Below are 21762 nucleotides of genomic sequence, written 5' to 3'. Positions count from 1 at the left end.
TCCCATGTAAGTCAGGGTCATCTGACGTGAACACCTCAGACCTGGACTTCAGTGAGAATGTAATTTGCAAACATAACAAACGTGGGGCAAGAGGAAAACTTTCTCACAGCACGAATAATGCGAGTCTAGAACGAGGAAGAGAGTTCTGAGGAAGTCACTGGAATGTCACTCTGATTTCTTTCCACAGATCCTGGTGAAGGGCTTATGCCCAAAACGTTGATTCTCCTGCTCCTCAGCTGCTATCTGCTGTGCTTTTCCAGCACCACACTTTTTGACTCTTTCCACAGATTTTGCCAGATCTGCTGAGCTTTTCCAGCAATTTCTATTTTTATGCCAGGAATGCAGTATTTGGAAGTGTGGAGAGAGCTAAGTTCAAGAGAGCATTAGATCATTATTTTAAAAGTAACCATGTGCAGGGTTTCATTGAAAAAGCAGGAGAATGGCGCAATGCTGATGCAGACACAATGGTTTCCTTCTACATTGTAAAATTCTGCAATAGTGATAAGTCTTTGCAAAACTGCAGTTGCTGATCACCACGGTAAAAGAAACAAACGGAATATTAAACCGTATGGTATACAAAGTGTCACCCTGGAATCTAACCTGTCGAACATTACCATCAGCTGGAACCAAATCAGTACAAACTCTACTCCCAATGCTCGTCCTCACAACTTCCAATGGATTAACTTCCGGCGAGTCAACTTCCGGCAAGGCTCGGCTATCTCCGGAGTGACTCGTTGATTTCCGACTGGCTTGCTGTCGTGCTGCTGGCCGTTAGGATCCGGTGGTTGTGACTGTTGAAATTTGAATTCTGGGCCGAGCTGTGGGTGATGCGAAGCCGCGCCACTGGGTACAGACTGATTCTCGCATCATGACAGTGCTGCAGGAACCCGTTCAGGTAAACTGGGCCTCGGGGGTTCCCGGGCCGGCTGTCACTTGCCAAACCGGCCCGTGTGTGAGTGAAGAGCTGGCCGGCCGCCCCTACCTTCCAGGCCCAGCCCGGTCCGGACCGGGGCAAGGGACCGGGCCTGGGGTTTGGGAGCTGGGTGGCTTGTTGTTGAGTTTTTAAACTGGATGTGAAGTCTTTATGAGAGCAGTGGTATTCTCGTTGGATGAGGTTTTGTGTTTTCCAAACAGCGGGACTGGTTGGTGGATTTATGTTCATCTAGCATTCTGCCAGGCCTAGTTTGTTGCTTTTTTTTTAAAAAAATTCTGAGGCAAAACAACAGTTGGACCTGGTCCATAGGAAGATCACACCTACTCTATCCAAAGATCGCTTTCCTTTTGTTTTTCCCCCAAAACTTTGCTACTTTCAGGCACTCCTGCAGGCTTCGAGAGAAACAGAAAATACTTAGCTTTTGGTGCTGGTCCTGTTGGAATTTAACTGCTTTCTTCCTGTTTAGTAGGTGCTGAAAGTGTAATGGTGGGTGTTGGAATGTCCACTTCTGAACAGAAAAGTTCCATGAGGTAGGATTGAGATAATTGGCTCGAAACATTGTGTATACGGGGAAGAAAAATGTTAGCTGTATAGAATGGAGTGTTAATGATCACGAGTATTGCAGGCACTGGGAATGTATGAACAAGTAGCAAGAGTTAATAATTCAGCTCCTCGAACCTGTTGTTATTTAGTAAAATCGTGAATGGTCTGTTTGTTCGTAACCTCAGATCCACACTCCTTACTTTTGATAACTTGTCACCCTTTTGCTTAACAAAACTTTTTCACTTTGACTGCTTGCATGATTTGTAGTGATTACTTTGGGTGTCAAGACAAGAATTGTGAAGCTGGTTGATTCAGTCAGGAATTATTGTGAGCTGACTTGAGTTTGACAAGTTTCAGTTTTTCTTAGTTGCAATCAAAAAAGAAAATTCATGTGTGCTGTTCATAGGGTTTCAACTCTGAATGCTGTAGAAAATGTTGATGTTAGCTTGGGGGTGGGGGGTTCTTCAGGCCAAAGGGATGAGAAAGAAAGAAGGTAAGAAATAGTGATGGAATAGAGATTGAGGCACAAATCTGCAACTTTGCTTTGAGTGAATGTTGACTTGATTAACTCCTAAGTAAGTTAATCAAGCAGATGATTAGATTACATTACAGTGTGGAAACAGGCCCTTCGGCCCAACAAGTCCACACCGCCCCGCCGAAGTGCAACCCACCCATTCCCCTACATTTACCCCTAACCTAACACTACGGGCAATTTAGCATGGCCAATTCACCTGACCTGCACATCTTTGTGACTGTGGGAGGAAACCGGAGCACCCGGAGGAAACCCACGCAGACACGGGGAGAACGTGCAAACTCCACACAGTCAGTCGCCTGAGGCGGGAATTGAACCCAGGTCTCGGGCGCTGTGAGGCAGCAGTGCTAACCACTGTGCCACCGTGCCGTTCATCTTATTGCTACTTGTGTGATACCTAGTGACTGCTTTCCCTAAAGGTTTGCATTTCGAAATGTTATCGAACTAACCAGAGTTGCAGAAAATGCAATATCATTGCAAATGTCTTCTTTGTCTCCTTTTGTCCCAGCCTACAAGCATGTATGCTTTTGAATAGGTGTATTGTAACTACTTTGCAGGTCCTGAGACCCATCCAGCAGCCTTGAACCAAAGGCTGGTGATTGATTTTTTCTCCCTCGGCAGAGAAACTCATCAGAATAAGTTCCATTTCAAACAAAGTATTACTTTAAATTGTAGAAAGCTAATAACAGTTGAGCTGAAGTCTTTAAGGCTCCATATGCAGAAACAATTAAAATCATGTTAAAAGGTTACTGGAACAATCAATGGTCTGTATAAGATTGAAATAAAAAGGGTTGGAAGTTATGTTACAGTTGTATCAAGTTCTGATTAGGCCACATCTGAAGAACTTTGACCCATTCAGGACATGCACTTCAAAGATGTTCAAGTGGGTGGGATTGCAGTCACCAGTGCCATTCTTAGTTACAAACAGTAAAATGGGAACAGCTTCTTGTGGGTAAGTCTACAGCAAAGCAATGGATGGCATTCAAAAAGGAGTGCGCTGAGTACAGGTCCAAATGTACCCACTTTAGGGGGAAGTGCAGGAGCAATATGTTCAGCAATGGGTGCCTTGGACAATTCAGGACGAGATAGGAAAGAGTAAGGCTTTTAGCAAGTCTAAAGGGAGCAATTCAGCTGTGGCCCTAGAGGAATACAGGAAGAGCACAAGGGAACTGAAAGCAATTAGAAGAGCAAAAATGGGGCAAAAGGCATGATTTAAAGTTTAAGTTTTTCTCAGTCACAATAAAAAAAACTCAACTTGTGCTTGTTAAATGGGTAGAAATTCTGAATGCTGTAGAAAATGTTGATGGTGGTCTTGGGGAAAAAAGATGTTCTTCTGATCAAAGGGATTGGGGTGAATCCAAAGATTTAAGGGAAAAAGGTTAACCAGAGAAAGAATAGGATCCATTCGGGAAATCTGCATGTGAAACTGTGGGTATTGGAAGGGTGTGCAATGAACACTTCGGTATTCACTCTGGAAGACGAGAACGTTTGCATGGCATCCAGGAAAAGTGATAGTGAGGAACTTGGACAGTTTGACATAGGAAATGGCGAGGTATTGAATCTGCTGTCAGGCTTAAAACAGACAAATCCCTTGGCCTGGATGTGGGAGGTGAGGCAGGAAATTACAAGGGTTCTGACATGAATCTTTAATTTCGCTGTGGCCACGGGCGATGTGCCAGTGGTCTGGAGAAGGACAAATATGGTTTTACCTTTTTTTTTAAAATATCAACGATGGAAGATATGAGCTAGGAAATTACAGACTGGCGAGTCTCGCGTCAGTGATAAGCAAACTATTGGAGGAAACTCTGAAGGAGAGAATTAATACCAACTTGGAAAGGCATGAGGGATAAATAGCATGGCTTTGTTAGAGGGAGATCATGCCAAACAAATTTGTCAGACATTTTCGAAACTGTGATCAAGCATGAAGTGCAGGAGGTTCAGTTCATATAGTTTATGTGGATTTTAACAAAGTTTTTGACAAGTTCCACATGGGAGATTGATTAATTGAGAAGGTTAAAGAACATGGAATTGAGGGGAAAATGGCGAGATGGCTCAGAACCTGGCTTCTTAATAGGACACAAAGGATAATGGTAGAAGGCTGTTTGAGTGACTGGAGACCGGCATCCAGCTTTGCACCACAAGGATCCTACTGAAACCTTCATTGTTTGTGGTACACACAGATGAAAATGTTAATCAAATTTGCACACGGGATTAAGAGAGGTTAATAGCCAAGATGATGCTTGTGGGTTAGTGGAAGTAGTAGATGGATTAGTCAGATGGGCAGACCAATGGCAGATGATATTTAACCTGAATAAGTGAGAGGTGGTGCATTTTGGAAGAAGAAACAAGGTGAGGGAGTATTTAATGAATTGCAGGACACTGGGTAGCTTAGAGAAATAGGAATTTTGGGGTAATTATTCATAGATCCCTGAAGTTGGCAGAGCACATGAATAGGGTATTTAAAGCATATGGGCACTTGTTTTCATCGGTCATGGAAAAGAGTATAAGAGTAAGGAGTAATGTTGAATTTGAATGGACCATTGTCAATACTGTGTGTAGTTCTGGTCACCTCACTACAGGAAGTATGTTTTCCTTAGAGCAGAGAGGACTGAGGAGGACATGACTGAGGCATATAAGATTGAAGGATAAGGACAGGGAGGAAGCAGCTGTTCCCCTTAGTTGAGGGTTCAATGGTGAGAAGTCTTAGTTTCAGGGTAATGGGTAGGAGATTTGGAGGGCACGGGGAGGGGGAATGTTTTTACTCAGTGGGTGGCAGGAATCTGAAATGCACTGCCTGGGGAAATTGTGGAAGCTGGAAATTGTACAACATTCAAAAAATATTTGGATAAACACTTCAAATATCATAACATGCAAGGATATGGGACAGGTTCAGGAAATTGGGATGAGGGCATTTTTAAGTGGTAGTTATGTTGGTGAAGGGTTTTTTCTGCACTTTATGAATCTATGAAATAAACGTTAACCTAACCTAATTAACTACAAGCAGAAAATCAGTTTCAGCAACTTTGCTGTTCCAGCACTGTTATGTCTTGTGTCCTCGTGGCAGAGTCCTTGGCCTCTCCTATATCTCATATACTTACTGCCCCTCAAGACATAATCTGAAGACACAGTGTATGTGTGCTGATAACACCCTTCTCAACTTGACCAGTTGAAGAATGAAGGCTTGTGGGGATAAAGCAGGAAAGTGCAGTTGAGTAATATCTGATCAGCTATGATCTTCTTAAGCTCTGTTCGTTCATCAGGTAGTTGAGACAACCACGTAATGGAGAAGTGGTCAGAAAGCTAGTGTTTCCAAATAAACCGGTTGGACCATAACTTGGTGTTGTGAGATTTTTGGATATGTATAATGTGAGGAATAGAGCAAATAAAGCCACTGTACCAGCAAAATATTGTTGCCATGATGGAAACTTGGCTTGAAGGGGGCGAAGATGATGGATACCTGGAATTTGCTCCTAAGGTTATTGAAACAAATCCTCATTTAGAGGAAATTGGGATGTGCATGGCAATTATGTTTTTGGAGATGTCTCTTGATTAAACTTAAAATATAAGCCATAACTATTAATTTAATCTGGGGCAGTGTTCGTAGACCGTGTTAATATCTGGGTCTGTAGTTTGTGAAGGAGCAAAAATGTTTTTTAGTACAGTGATATGTACGTGTCAGATGTGAGAGTTTAAGGGTTACTGTGGATTATATCTGCCATGAATGCTGTTGGCTGCGAGTCTTATCGGATCGATTGGAGAGCCAGTTAGAAGCAATGAGGAATTTGCAACAGCATCAGTATGTGATGGATGGCAGTTATAGGAAGGAGGGCAAGTCTCAGATACAGTCACATAGATGGGTTAACTCCAGGAAGGGTAAGACAGGTAGGCAGCTAGTGCAGGAGTCTTTTGTGGATATACCCATTTCAAACAGGTATGCTGTTTTGCAAAATGTAGGGGGTGATAGATTATCAGAGGAACGTAGCACCAACAGCCAAGTTTCTGGTACTGAGACTGGATCTAATGCAATGAGGGGTACGTCTGGTTCCAAGAGATCAATTGTGTTAAGGGGTTCTCTTGTCTGAGGTACAGATAGACGTTTCTGTGGCCAGCAGCAGAAAATCAGAATGGTGTGTTGCTTCCCTGGTGCCAGAATCAAGGATGTCTCAGAGACGGTGCAGAATGTTGTCATGGGGGAAGAGGGGCCAGCAAGAAGTCATTGTCCACATTGGAACCAACGACATAGGAAGGGGAAAGGTTGAGATTCTGAAGGGAGATTAGAGAGTTAGGCAGAAATTTAAAAAGGGGGTCCTCGAGTGTAGTAATATCTGGGTTACTCCCGGTGCTACGAGCTAGTGAGGACAGGAATAGGAGGATAGAGCAGATAAATGCATGGCTGAGGAGCTGGTGTACGGGAGAAGGATTCACATTTTTGGATCATTGGAATCTCTTTTGGGGTAGAAGTGAACTGTACAAGAAGGACCGATTGCACTTAAATTGGAAGGGGACTAATATACAGGCAGAGAAATTTGCTAGAGCTGCTCAGGAGGATTTAAACTAGTAAGGTGGTGGGGTGGGACCCAGGGAGATAGTGAGGAAAGACATCAATCTGAGACTGGTACAGTTGAGAACGGAAGTGAGTCAAACAGGCAGGGACAAGGTAGGACGAATGAATTAAGCTGCATTTATTTCAATGGAAGGGGCCTAATAGGGAAGGCAGATGAACTAAGGGCATGGTTAGGAACATGGGACTGGGATATCATAGCAATTACAGAAACATGGCTCAGGGGTGGGCAGGACTGGCAGCTTAATGTTTCAGGATAGAAATGCTACCGGAAGGATAGAAAGGGAGGCAAGAGAGCAGGGCAATTGACATTTTTGATAAGGGATAGTGTTACAGCTGTGCTGAGGGAGGATATTCCTGGAACTACATCCAGGGAAGTTATTTGGTGGAACTGAGAAATAAGAAAGGGATGATCACCTTATTGGGATTGTATTATAGACCCCCTAATAGTCAGAGGAAAATTGAGAAACAAGCTTGTAAGGAGATCTCCGCTATCTGTAAGAATAATGGGGTAGTTATGGTAGGGGATTTTAACTTTCCAAACATCGACTGGGACTGCCATAGTGTTAAAGGTTTAGATGGAGAGGAATTTGTTAAGTGTGTACAAGACAATTTTCTGATTCAGTATGTGGATGTACCTACTAGAGAAGGTGCAAAACCTGACCTCCTCTTGGGAAATAAGGCAGGGCAGGTGACTGAGGTGTCAGTAGGGGAGCACTTTGAGGCCAGCAACCGCAATTCTATTAGATTTAAAATAGTGATGGAAAAGGATAGACCAGATCTGAACGTTTGAAGTTCTAAATTGGCGAAAGCCTAATTTTGACAGTATTTGGCAAGAATTTTTGAAAGCTGATTGGGGGCATATGCTCGCAGTAAAGGGACGACTTCAAAATGGGAAGCCTTCGGAAATGAGATAACGAGAATCCAGAGAAAGTATGTTCCTGTCAGGGTGAAAGGAAAGGCTGGTAGGTACAGGGAATGCTGGATGACGAAAGAAATTGAGGGTTTGGTTAAGAAAAAGAAGGAAGCATATCTAAGGTATAGACAGGATAGATCGAGTGAATCCTTAGAAGAGTATAAAGAAAGTAGGAGTATACTTAAGAAGGAAATCAGGATGGCAAAAAGGGGACATGAGATAGCTTTGGCAAATAGAATTAAGGAGAATCCAAAGGGTTTTTACAAATATATTAAGGACAAAAGGGTAACTTAGGAGAGAATAGGGCCTCTCAAAGATCAGCAAGGCAGCCTTTTGTTAGGAGCCGCAGAAAATGGAGGAGACTAAATGAATATTTTGCATCAGTATTTACTGTGGAAAAGGATATGGAAGATATAAACTGTAGGGAAATAGATGGTGACATCTTGCAAAATGTCCATATTACAGAGGAGGAAATGCTGGATGTCTTGAAATGGATAAAGATGGATAAATCCCCAGGACCCGATCAGGTGTACCCGAGAACTCTGTGGGAAGCTAGAGAAGTGATTGCTGGGCCTCTTGCTGAGATATTTGTATCATCGATAGTCACAGGTGAGGTGCCAGAAGACATGGAGGTTGGCGAGCATGGTGCCACTGTTTAAGGACAAGCCAGGGAACTATAGACCAGTGAGCCTGACGTCGGTGGTTGGCAAGTTGTTGGAGGGAATCCTGAGTGACAGGATGTACATGTATTTGGAAAGGCAAGGACTGATTAGGGATTGTCAACATAGCATTGTATGTGGGAAATCATGCCTCACGACCTTGATTGAGTTTTTTGACGAAGTAACAAAGAGGATTGATGAGGCAGAGCGGTAGACGTGATCTATATGGACTTCATTCAGTAAGGTGTTCGGCAAGGTTCCCCATGGGAGACTGATTAGCAAGGTTAAGATCTCTCAGAATACAGGGAGTACTAGCCATTTGGAAACAGTACTGGCTCAAAAGTAAAAGACAGGGAGTGATGGTGGAGGGTTGTTTTTCAGACTGGAGGCCTGTGATCAGTGGAGTGCCACAAGAATCGGTACTGGGTCCTCTTTGTTTTGTCATTTGCATAAATGATTTTGATGTGTGCATAAGAGGTGCAGTTAGTAAATTTGCAGATGACACCAAAATTGGAGGTGTAGTGGACAGTGAAGAGGGTTACCTCAGATTACAACAGGATCTTGACCAGATCGGCCAATGGGCTGAGAAGTGGGAGATGGAGTTAATTCAGATAAATGTGAGGTGCTGCATTTTGGAAAAGAAAATCCTGGCATGACGTATACGCTTAATGGTAAGGTCCAAGGGAGTGTTGGTGAACAAAGAGACCTTGGAGTGCAGGTTCATAGCTCCTTGAAAGTGGAGTCGCAGGTAGATAGGATAGTGAAGAAGGCGTTTGGTATGCTTTCCTTTATTGGTCAGAGTATTGAGTACAGGAGTTGGGAGGTCATGTTGCGGCTGTACAGGACATTGGTTAGGCCACTGTTGGAATATTGAGTGCAATTCTGGTCTCCTTCCTATCGGAAAGATGTTGTGAAACTTGAAAGGGTTCAGAAAAGATTTACAAAGATGTTGCCTGGGTTGGAGGATTTGAGCTACAAGGAGAGGCTGAACAGACTGGGGCTGTTTTCCCTGGAGCGTCGGAGGCTGAGGGGTGTTCTTATAGAGGTTTACAGAATTATGATAGGGTCAATAGGCAAAGTCTTTTCCCTGGGGTTGGTGAGTCCAGAAGTAGAGGGCATAGGTTTAGGATGAGAGGGGAAAGATATAAAAGAGACCTAAAGGGCAAAGTTTTCAAACAGAGGATGTGGTGGAGGCTGGTACGATTGCAACATTTAGGAGGCATTTGGATGGTATATGAATAGGAAGGGTTTGGAGGGATATGGGCCGGGTGCTGGCAGGTGGGACGAGGTTGTGTTGGAATATCTGGTCAGCATGGATGGGTTGGACCGAAGGTTTCCATGCTGTACATCTCTGACTCTCAGTACTGTAACTTGTGTGATGCTGGAAATATGCACCAGGTCAAGCAGAATCCAAGGAGTAGGACATTCTACATTTTGAGCATAAGCCCTTTATCAGGAGTGTGGAAAAGGAAGGGGGCTGAGAGATAAATAGGGCGGTAGGGGTGGGTAGGTGGAAAAGTTGATGGGTAGATGATTGGCTTAAGCCGAAAATGTCGACTCTTCTGCTGCTTGGATGCTGCCTGACCTGCTGTGCATTTCCAGCGCCACACTTTTCGACTCTGACTCTCCAGCATCTGCAGTTCTGATTTTCTCAAACACTAACTTGCAAGGCTACAGACCAGCTACTGGAAACTGGGGTTAAAGTTTGTGGGTCATTTATTCAGCTGAAGCAGGCATAATAAACTGGATGATCTCTTTCTGTGCTGTAACATATTAATGGCTCTTTATGACACGTCTCTAACACAGGTGAAACTTGAAGCTGGACCTTCTGGCTCAGATGTAGAACTACTATCGCTGTGCCACAAGATCTCTTGCATACAGTGCATGTGTATCAACACTTGAGGCACGTAATTAGTCAGTGAGCTGGAGGCACAGATCGCCAGCTTCCCGAATGGCTATTTTTGAAATAATATAGATCTAATTTTCTTAGAGCAAGACTGAGTGCCAAATATTACTGGATAGAACATCTTCAGAGCAGATATGCAAGTGTGGAAAGGAGCGAGAGTGTCAGGGTTAATGAAGAAGAATGGTTCTTTCTGGACTGTTGCTGCAAGTCAGCAATTGGTCAGAGAGAGAGAGAAAGTCCAATAGGAGCCAAAGACAACATTTAGTTCGTTAACTGGACATGTGATTTTTTTTAAACTTTGTGACTAGTTGTATGGGCTATTAATTTGTGGTGAAAAATGTGAAGAGAATGAAATAACTTGACAGAGTATTCTGTCACCAAGTTGCTCTTTACACATGCATAGCACTTGACACTGATCCAACCTCAGAGCCAGACCTCAGAGTGAGCGGAACCTCTGATGCTCCTGTTTATCTGTCAGCCACGGCTCCCTGATTGGGGCTGTTAATGTGGTGCAATCAGGGACTTCATTCTCTGAGGTTGACCTCATTACAATCATGACATCCCTTCCCCCTCTAGGTCTGGGGACATAGGCTTGTTCTTTCTCTTGTATTTTATTGTGGGGCATTTTAGTAGGCCAGGTACCTCTGACTCCACCTTGTATACGGGTGGTATGTCATACTCAAAAGCTTGCTTCTCGTGCTCAGGAATCTTGCAAGAAATTCATTCTCCTCTTCAGGTGGCAACGGCATCCACTGTGTCCATCTCAGATTCTGCGGTATCACCAACCCTTGACAGCGAGGGATAACCCATGGGTTCTGAACAGTTGGAAAGATCGTCAAACTGGAAATTTTTTGTTCCCTGATTGTTTTCGATTTTGAAGTTTACTTCCTTGTTCAGGACTGTAGCATCTGCAGGAACTATACATCATTGGACTTGACCTCGCATCAACCATGGCCCTTACCCACACAGTGCCATACCCATGGTTCCTGTACCAAAAGTTCCTACCCTGAACTAGTCTTTCTCGCTTGGCCTCGTCTTGTGTCCGACGTTCTTCCTGATGATTTCATTCCCCCACACCCTACTTCGGTCATAAAGATTAGATTTAACCTGAGGTGGAGTCTTCTCCCCATTACCAGCTCTGCTGGAGCTATCCTTATAGTTGCATGAAGGGTAATCCTACAATCAAACAGGAACCAGGGCAGTTTGGTATAAAGTGAAGCTGTAGGCTGATTCTTTAAGCCTGCCTTCAAAGTTTAGACTGCTCTTCCTGACAGACCAGTGGATGATGAAAATCATTTGACTTCAGGAAATACTCAAATTCCCTACTGGTAAATGACATCCCATTGTCTATGACCAACACTTCTGGGAGTCTGTATTGCAAATAATGTGCATGTAGTTTTTCTATCATCCCTGTGTTTGATGAAGAACCCTGTGTACGTCCAGCCACTTTGGGTAGGCATCCATAATGACTCAGAGCATTGAGCCTATGAAAGGCTCTGCACAATCAATGTGTAACTGAGTCCAGGGTTTATATGACCACTTTCATGAATATGGGAGAGCTGCTGGCCGTAAATGTCGTCCTTGTTGGCAGTCTGGGGACTGCTACACCAATCCAACTATGTCCGCATCTAATCTTGGCTACCAGACATAAACTCTTGCCAGCATCTTCATTTGGAATCCCCTGGATGACCCTGGTGGAATTGAGACTTTGGCAGCGACCTTTGCTTAGGACAGTCACTCTTGCTCCCCGTAGTGAAATGCTGCCCTCTACTGTGATCTGATCTTCCTGGGTTCCAAAAAGTTTCAATTCCAGTTATGATAGCTATTAGTTGTCCCCTGCCCACCACCAGCTATTTCAGTTTTGCCAGTACTGTATCTTTCTGCGTCCAAGGTTTGATATTGTGAGCTGTGACTGGAAGTCCAGAAAAGTTCACACCATTTTGGACTTTTCCGGTTGCGGTACCACCAGTGGCATCTCTGCCACTCGGAGGCAGTTCAATGAATCTGTGTTTGCTACTTGGCTTTCTGCATTGTGTCCCAACTTGTAATTATATGTACTTAGTATTCGAGCCAATGGCTGAACTTGGCCTGAAGCTATGGGCGGCACTGTTTTGTCCTGTTTAAGCGATTTTTAAAATTTATTTATTTATTTTCTTTTGTCCGTTTATTATTACAAATTTATGTCTGTCAAGGTATTATTGGAAATTCCTAATTTCAGCACCCACCAAACCTTCCTTCTCAATCTGGGCATATTTACAGTCTGCATTAGCCCAACTCTTAGAAGCATAGATGTTCCTTTCCATTGGACTACCTGTGTGCTAATACTATCCCAGCGGTGTGCATGGAGACATTGCATGGAGACCAGATCTCTCTTGGGATCACAGTGTGCCACACCTGTTGATGTCTGATGGCGCGGTGGCTCAGTGCCTCTCAACACCAGGGACCCGGCTTCGATTCCTGTCTCTGGCGCCTGTCTGTGTGGAGTTTACACATTCTCCCTGTGTGTCTGCGTGGGTTTCCTTTGGATGCTCTGGGGCAATTATGTGCGTTTTAGGTGAATTGGCCATGCTGAATTGCCCATCGTGTTAGGTGCACTTAGTTAGGGGTAAATATAGCGTCAGGGGAATGGGTGTGGGTGGGTTACTGTTCGGAGGGTCGGTGTGGACTTGCTGGGCCAAAGGGCCTGTTTCCATACTGTAGGGAATCTAATTTAATGTAATCTCAACACTATGGCTTGGTTACGCAACAATTTCCAAAGTGCATCTTTTTTCAAGAGTTGATGCAAAGATGCCAGCATGGAGGCCTGGTTATGTATGAACTTTGTGATAATTCACTAGCCCAAAGAAAAGCCTAAAGTCTCGTACTGATGTGGAAGCTGGGGCATGTTTGATCGCCGTCACCTTATCTTCCAACTGGCGTAACCCACTCTTGTTGACTCTGTAACCCAAGTTGGTCACTTGGAGTGCCTGGAACGCACATGTTGCCCTTCTAAGTGCGAAATGTCTAAGGTATATGTTCAAGTTCTGTAAGTGCTCCTTATTTGTCTGTCATCGAGGTAAATGGTGACCTGGGGTAGACCTTGTAAAATGTTTTCCATTTTCTGCTGAAAAATTGCACGTACTGACGATACCCCAAATGGCAGCTTTCTATGTTGGAACAAACCCTTACAGGTTTGAATTGTAGCATGCTTCTGAGAATCTTCATCTAACTGCAATTGCATGTACCCAAGGCTTGTGCAGCTTTGTGTATAAATCCTCTGTGTAAGGGCTTGGGTGTTTATCCAGCTGTGAAAAACAGTTTACCATTTGTTTAAAATTGCCACAAAGGCAAGTTGACCCGTCCTGCTTCATATTCGGTGCTGCTTATTCCACAAACTGAACTATTTTTATTCCATTGCTTTCCAACCTTTGATTTCCACCTTTACTTTTGCCCCTAGGGCAAATGGCACTGGATGTGCCTTGCAGAATCGGTGAATTGCTTCCTGGTCAACATGCAAAGTGGCTTTGGCTCCTTTGGTCCCGAGATCATTCCAGAAAAAACTTGCAAATATTTAATTAGGATTTTGTTCCGGTAGCTATTTTCTAATCAAGAAGAAGGAACCCAACTGTTTGAATCTTTCTCAACCAATTTCAAGCCTTGGCTTGACTTTTTTACTACAGTCAGTGGTATCTGAATTGCTTCTCACAAGAGACCGGAATTAAGTTTTCACCTTTAATCTGTAAAATTTCTCAGGCTAGCCCAGGTCTTGTGCCAACTTAAGCGTTTGAGTCCAGAGCAAAGACTAATTCTGCTATCACTGAAACAGTAGCGTCGGTATCAACATCCATTAACATTGGGTGACCATTTAACCAGATGTTTATTTTGATTGGAACTTCTGAAACTGGTGTAAAGCGTCCGAGGAGCCGCGATATAAGTGGACCGGTAGGTGAGAAAAGTTAGCAAGTTCTATGGGGCGTGAGCAGGCAGAAACAATGGGTCTGCCTAGACAGTCCTGTTTGTGGATTTTCGAAAGGAGGTAAAGAGCTGTGTGGGGCTGGGGGAGTACGCGCTTGAATGCACTGGGTTGAGGGGTTGTGCACCACCAGCTAAAATGAGGTCAGGGTCTAACTGATGCTTTATGACAGTTTCAGAACTTGCAATCAAAATCCAGCTGCCTCCCCTTTGCGCATCCATGGTAATCTCTTAACACGTCCATCCCCCCACCAGGATGGTCTTGGGGCTATCTGGTTCCTTCTGGAGCAAAGGCCTGAACCATCCCCACCCACCAACACCCTCCTCCACTTTGCCAAGCTTATCCTCACCCTGTGAGATATTAAAGGGTTGATTTGCTCTGCTGACGTGCAGGAAATTGGATGTCCCGAGGGTAGGTTGGTGTCTTAGGGTGGTATGTCTTTGTCTTGCATGTAGAATGTAATGAATTTATATTCATATCTCTTGCCATTCAGAGCTATTTGCATCATCATCCCCTATTCAGAAATCAATTAGAAATGTACAGTTGGAATTTTGACTCCTTCCTGCAGTTTAAAAAAGAAGATTGACAACAGATTTGACCAGTAAGGGACGATTTTCATTATATTGTTTTGGAAATGATGTGAGCACAACATGGTGTCTTGAGTGGCATGTGGCTGAGGGTTGTTTTGTGGGCATTTACTGACTGTAATGTGAAACTCTTGTACTGCATAAAGGCAGGACTGTTTCTTTTGTTCAGAGAGATCTTTGACACGACTGCGCAAGCCCTGCAAAGTGTGTGTTAAACGTTCCTCCAGAAAGCTTGGACCATATTTGCTTAATAAAATTTAGTTGTTGTGCACAGAAATTGACGTATTGCAGTTTCATCAAATGTGAAAAAATCTCAAGAAAAATAACAACACCCTGAATAACTTCTCTTTTAACTCTCATTTTCTTCGCACATGGGTCCCAGTTATGCCTGTCTCTTTGTCAGGGTATGTGGAACATTCTTTGTTCCAGCCCCCACCCACAACTCTTTCTCTGGCATATTGATGATATCATCAGTTCTGCTTCCTCCTCTCGTCCAGAATTAGAGAATTTCATTGATTTTGTTTCCAATTTCCGTCATGCCCTTGCTTTCACCTGGTCCATTTCTGATTCCTCCCTTCCCTACCTTGACGTCTCTGTTGCCATTTCTGGGGAAAAACTGGCAACTAATCTCCACTATAAAACTGCTGACTCCCATAGCTACTTAGACACCGTCCTTGCACCCTGCTTCCTGTAAAGATTCCATTCCCTTCTTCTAATTTCTCTGTCACACATGTTCTGGTGAGGCCAAATTTGGCAAGGGAGCCTCTGAAATATCCATTTTCTTCCTGAACCGAAGGAAGAAGGGCTCATGCCTGAAACATCGATTCTTCTGCTCCTCGGATGCTGCTTGACCTGCTGCGCTTTTCCAGCAACACATTTTCAGCTCTGATCTCCAGCATTTGCAGCCCTCACTTTCCCCTAGCCTATCATCCCACCAGCATCCATACCCAAAAGATCATCAACCACCAGGCACACCTTCCCCTCCCGTTCCTTGCCCACCTTCCACAGGGGCTGTTCCTGCTGGGATACCCTAGTACACTCTTTCTTAACTCGCAACACCACACCCCACCCAGCACCTTCTCCTGAATTCACCTGAGGGTGTAACACCTGCCCGTTTACGTCCTCCCTCCAAAGTATCCAAGACTCCAAACGTACCTTCCAGTGAAGCAGCACTTTACCTGCACTTCAAGTAATCTGGTCAACTGCATTTAATGCTCACAATTCGGTCTTCTCTGCGCTGGGGAAACTAAGTGTAAACTGATTTCATGGAGCGTCTATGTTCTGCCTGGAAAAATGACACTGAACGTCCAGTTGCCTGCACTTCAACAGACCACCCAGTTGCCTGGCCAACATTTTTGTCTCAGACTTGCTGCAGTGCTCCGGTGAAGCTTAGCGCAAGCTGGGAGAACAACACCTTTATTTTCCATTTGAAGACCCTGCTGCTCTCCAGATGCAGTATTGAGTTCAAGAATTTTAGGGCCTGAACTCTCCATGTCCAGCGCTCAATCTCACACACCAGGACTTATCGCGTTTAATGCTATTACACACTACTTATTGTAAGCCTCTAACAGCCTCTCTTAACTCTCCGAGCCGTATCGTTATCCACTCCTTTGTCTGTCCAACTGTTCCTCTCTCTCTCTTTGGGCTCTATCCCCACCTATTGTTTATTCCTTACCTATCATCTGCATAAAAACTGACATTTTACTACCTCCCATCAGGTCTGAGGCTCGCTGGACCCGAAACATTAACTCTGATTTCTCTTCAGTGATGCTGCCGGACCTGCTGAGTTTTTCCAGCACCTTCTGTTTTTGTTTCTTTAGGAACGTGCTTTTTTCTTGTCACCACTGAAATAACTCCTCAGACACTGCTATCCCATCATCGCATCATCCTTTATTTACATGTGCATAGTACTTGGCACTGATCCAACAGCCCTCGGAGTGAGCAAAACCTCCAACGTTGCTGTTTATATTTTTTTTCCTCAGAATCAGCTCTGAGTGAACAGGACCCCTGACATGTTTTTGAGACATGGGGAAAGACGCAAGGTGCATGAATCTTTATTCAGTTTCACGTAGCTGTTTTTTTTCTCCCCACACTACCGCCTAACTGAGGTAGTGCTTGTTTTTTCCCCAGCACCCATGTTGTGTGTGCAGGTGTGACACACAGTGAAAGACACAAAGTGCACAAATCTTTATTCAGTTTCCACCACCAGGAAGAAAGGAAACACCCGAGTGGCCAGTGACAAGCAGTGCCCTTCACATCAAAATGTTGCTTTTTTTTTTACAAAGGCTGGTATCCCGTCACCAAGTCATCCTTTATTTCCACTAATCCAGCTCCCTCAGAGCCAGCTCTGAGTGAACAGAACCTCTGATGCTCCTGTTTTTTTTTGTCCGGTTTCCTCCCACAGTCCAAAAATGTGCAGGTTAGGTGAATTGGCTATGCTAAATTGCCCCTAGTGTTAAATGCAGGGGTAATTGTAGGGGAATGGGTTTGGGTGGGTGCGCTTTGGCGGGTCAATGTGGGCTTGTTGGGCCGAAGGGCCTGTTTCCACACTGTAAGTAATCTAAGTAATCTAAAAATCTAATTTTTCTTCTTTGTAAACCCCCACACTACTGCCTAACTGCGGTTGTGCTTATTTTTCCCCAGCACCCATGGGGTGTGTGTGCAGGTGTGAGACACAGAGTGAGAGACACAAGGTGCACAAACCTTTATTCAAATTTCCACCACCAGGAAGAAAGGAAACACTCGAGTGACAAGCAGTGCCTTTCACATCAAAATGTTGCTGTCTGTACCTGTCAACCTCCCTGATTGGTCAGTTAATGTGGTCCACTCAAGGACCACTTGGCTCCAAGGTCCACTTGGCTGACTTTGTTAAAATCATGACAGAGAATAAATACAAAGGTATATATTAGTGGTGCAAAATAAAGTGAAATTTGGTAGCTGTCTTCAGGAACTTTTAACGTTTTTAATATAAATTTGGATTGTGGTTATGTGAATGGTGTAGAATTTTGGGAGTGCATTCAAGAGAATGATGCAATGAGGAATGATTATTACTGGATCTGATTTTAGAACATACAACAGTATTGCGCAGTATAGCCCTTCGCCCCCTGATGTTGTACCAAGCATTTATCTTAATCAAAGACCAACCTAACCGAAAAACCCCTCAATTTGCTGCCGTCCATGCGTTTGTCCAGCAGTCACTTAAATGTCCTTTATGTCTCTGACCCTATTACCACTGCTGGCAGTGCATTCCACGCACCCACCTCTCTCTCTGCAAAAAACCTGCCTCTGACATCTCCCCTACACCTTCCTCCAATTGCCTTAAAATTCTGACCCCTTGTGACAGCCATTTCTGCCCTGTGGAAAAGTCTCTGGCTATCTACTCTCTCTATGCCTCTTGTTACACCTCTTAAGTCTCCTCTCTTCCTCCTCCTCTCCAGTGTGAAAAGCCTGAACTCGCTAACCCTCCCTTCATAAGACAAGCCCTCCAATCCAGGCAGCATCCACTGCACCCTCTCTAAAGCATCAACATCCTTCCTCGAATGAGGCAACCAGAACTGGACACAATATTCCAGGTGTGGTCTAACCAGAGTTTTATAAAGCTGCAGCAAAACCTTGCAGCTCTTAAACTCAATCCCCCGTTAATGAAAGCCGAAACACCATACGCCTCCTTAACAACCCTATCATCTTGGGTAGCAATTTTGAGGGATTATTAGATGTGGACCCCAAGATCCCCACACTGTTCCTTCGCACTGCCAAGAATCCGTCTTTAACTCTGTATTCAGCATTCAAATTCTGTCTTCCAAAATGTATCACTTCGTATTTATCCAGATTGAACTCCATCTCTCACTTCTCAGTCTAGCTCTGCATCCTGTCAGTGTCATGTTATGGACTGCAACAGCCCTCAGTGCTATCTACAATACCACCTACCTTTGTGTCATTGGCAAACTTAGTAACCCATCCTTCCACTTCTTCTTCCAAGTTAGCTATTAAAAACTGCAAAGCACAGAGGCCCAAGAACAGATCCCTGCGGAATACTACTGGTAACCAATCTCCAAGCAGAATGCTTTCCATCCACTACCATTCGCTGTCTTCTTTTGGCCAGCCAATTCTGTATCCAGACAGCCAAATTTCCCTGTATCCATATCTCCTAACTTTCGCAATGAGCCTGATGATCCTTAATCAAACCATGTTTTTCCAAATAGTCATAAATCCTATCTCTCAGAATCCTTTCTTATACATTGTTTACTACAGACGTAAGACTGACTGGTCTGTAATTCCCAGGAATTTCCCTATTCCCTTTGTTGAATAGAGGAACAACATTCTCTTCCCTCCCAATCAGCCAATACTTCTCCTATGGAGAGTGAGGTTGCAAAGATCATCTCCAGAGGCACAGCAATCTCATTCCTCACTTCCTGTTGTAACCTTGGATATATCTGGTCCGGCCCTGGGGAATTATCTATCTCGATGCTTCCTGGAATTTTCAACACATCCACTTTCTTAATATCAATCTGTTCAAGCCTATTAACCTGGTCCACAGTGGTGTCACTATCAACAAGGTCCTTCTCTCGAGTGAATACTGAAGCAAAAAACTAATCTAAAGCCTCCCCTACCTCTTCAGAGACTATTGGGGGGAAAAAAAGAACTAATAACCTTACCAAATCAGTGCAAAACCTTTCTCCACATCGAGTAGTGGGGATCTGGATTCCACTGCTTGAGTGTAGTGTTTCAATCTCTGCTTTCAAAAGGATCTAAACAGAAAAATGTGGAAACCTACAATGAAAAGCTGGGCAAAACTCAAAAGTTGTTGGTTCAAGCTGCATTGGCAGAAAAAAAACAAGTGCTTCATCGCAGTACTGATTGCCATGTTGTTGGAAGTGTTTTTTTTTCAGATGAGTCTGTAAATCTGTCTGCCTGTTGAAGTAAATGAATAAAAGTCCATTCATCTTGAAAGGAAATAGAGTTTCCTTGGTATCCTCAATCTTGAACCAGTATTCTACTAAGCTCCTGACCTGTCCCGTGTAGATGGTAGATAGGCTTTGGAGAGTCAGGAGATGAGTTACTCACTGCAGGGTTTCTCACCTCTGACTTGGTCTTAGTCACTTGGTGTGTTTGGTTGGGCCAGTTCAATACAGGCCATTCTGCTACCATTAATGCAAATTTACTGTAATGCGATTGACAAATTGGGGACACGGTTTCTAAAGCATGGTTTTTCGATAATGTGGATTTGCATAAGAACTCAACCATCACGTTATAGAAGTAGTCCCTGTATCTGGTCAGTGGTAATCCCAAGATGTTGATAGTGGGAGATTCAGTAATGATTATGTGCTGAATGTCAAAAGGCGATGGTTGGATTATCTCTGCCTTTTTTTGGCACTTGAATGACACAAATGTGATTTGGCACTTAGCATCCCAACCTGAGATGTAGCCTTGGATCCTCTGGTGTTATCAGTAATTCACCAAGATTGGAAGTCTGGTATTATAGGACAGAAGAAGTCAAGGGACTAATTGAAGTTGATCTGGATGTTAAATGTACAAGTGAACATGCATCAGAGTAAATCCCTCGGTACTGCTTGAGTGGGATTGTAATACCAGATTCACTTGCATCGATGTTGCAGTAAATCGCAATTTTTCTCATAATAAAATTTATTGTTTGGAAAAAACAATTTTACACTTTCTTTTGAGCAGACCTAAGTACCTCAATATTTTCTTTAATATTTTCGGAATGGAAACATGGAATACACAGTATTTAGATTATATAAAATACAAGTTTTATTCTTGCTTTGCAATATTTGATCACTGTTTTGGTCAAGGTTTCTGTCCACACAGACACACAGACACATTTTCCCCGTGTCTGTGTGCGTTTTCTCTGGGTGCTCTCATTTCCTCCCACAGTCCAAAGATGGGCAGGTTAGGTGGATTAGCTGTGCTAAATTGTTCATAGTGTTCAGGGATGTGTAGGTTAAGTGCATTAGACTAATAGAGTAGGGGAATTGGTCTGGGTGGATTACTCTTCGGAGGGTCGGTTTGGACTTGGTGGGCCAATTAATCTGTGTCCACACTGTCGGGATTCTATGAATTGGTTAGGCATTTAAATTTAACCAATCTAAAAAACTATGAATTAAGAAATGACTTGATCCTTGTATTCTGGACTTAGTGAGGTTTGTGGACTGAGGCCAAGTCATTATACTGCTAGATTAGAATGTGGTGAAGGCTGTCTCAAATGTCTTCCAGCAATCAGTTAAGCTGGACCTCAACATCTGTGTTCGAGATTGATAAGGAATTGAGTAGTTCACTTGCCAATATGAGCTAACTTGAATCCAGCATCTTGATGAAACTGCAAGACATCATGGCCACAAGGAGAAAATAGTAGTGTTTCAGTCTCCAAAACTGAATGCAGTAATCCAGATTACAAGAGCCTGCACACATGAAACATCACTTTCTCATTTTTCTATTTCATTGCCCTTGAGGTGAAGGTCAACTTGACTTTGCTTTGGATAAAATTTTGTATCTGCACACATTCTTCCCATGCATGTGGCATGGACATCCTCAGGTTAAACCATCACCAGTTGTCTCTCCCTCTGTTCATGTCTTTGTCTTGTCTGCGTGAGCAACCTTAACATCTGGTAAGACTGTGGCGACTTTACCTTTTCATTGCACGCACTTGGGTTTTAAACATTCGAGGAGGCAAATCCATTTACCCTGCAAGGCTTCTGATTTGGTATTAACAATGTAACCCAGTTTGTGTGTGTTTATTCAAGATCGATGATCTTTTACCCCACGTAAATCCCTTCTGCCAAAATATTTCCCATTCAGTTTTCTAAATACTATGTTGATCTGGATGTTAGCAACAGTGAAACAGTGTTAGCTGTTAAATAATCACCCACAATTATGTTCAAAAATTTTCTTGATTCTATAACTCTTAGCACCCTTAACCAGCAAAGTTTAATTCATATCAATCTCTGAAATTTCAATTGAGCCCCAGCCTGAACAGTATTTTTGGGAGGACTCGTTGCCCCTGTTCCAGGATTCGGTAGTCGGTTTATGTAAAGAAATGTATTGTAACATCACTGTAATTTGCTGAGCTCTTTTTGAAGTTCTTTGTTTACTTCTCTCACAAGAGCAAATAGTCTGTCAACCTCATGAAATCCAAGCACACCTTTGGTCTAAGATTT

The 21762-nt window shown here is 43.5% G+C and overlaps 1 protein-coding gene across 1 annotated transcript in view; it reads left to right on the top strand.

The window, feature by feature from the left end:
• Positions 1-737: 737 nt before the first annotated feature.
• Positions 738-21762, top strand: part of cdc27 (cell division cycle 27) — a 147536-nt gene continuing 126511 nt past the window's right edge. The window contains exon 1 of the mRNA XM_043675341.2: positions 738-895. Coding sequence (XP_043531276.1) covers positions 869-895 — 27 coding nt within the window. The 5' untranslated portion in view covers positions 738-868. The remainder of the gene's footprint in view (positions 896-21762) is intronic.

This window comes from Chiloscyllium plagiosum, unplaced genomic scaffold, assembly GCF_037043375.1.
Source record: "Chiloscyllium plagiosum isolate Xiang-an unplaced genomic scaffold, Cpla_swu_hap1 HiC_scaffold_32, whole genome shotgun sequence".
NCBI lineage: Eukaryota > Metazoa > Chordata > Chondrichthyes > Orectolobiformes > Hemiscylliidae > Chiloscyllium > Chiloscyllium plagiosum.
Note: the sequence above shows the minus strand (reverse complement) of the source record. Positions and strands in the feature narration are given on the sequence as shown.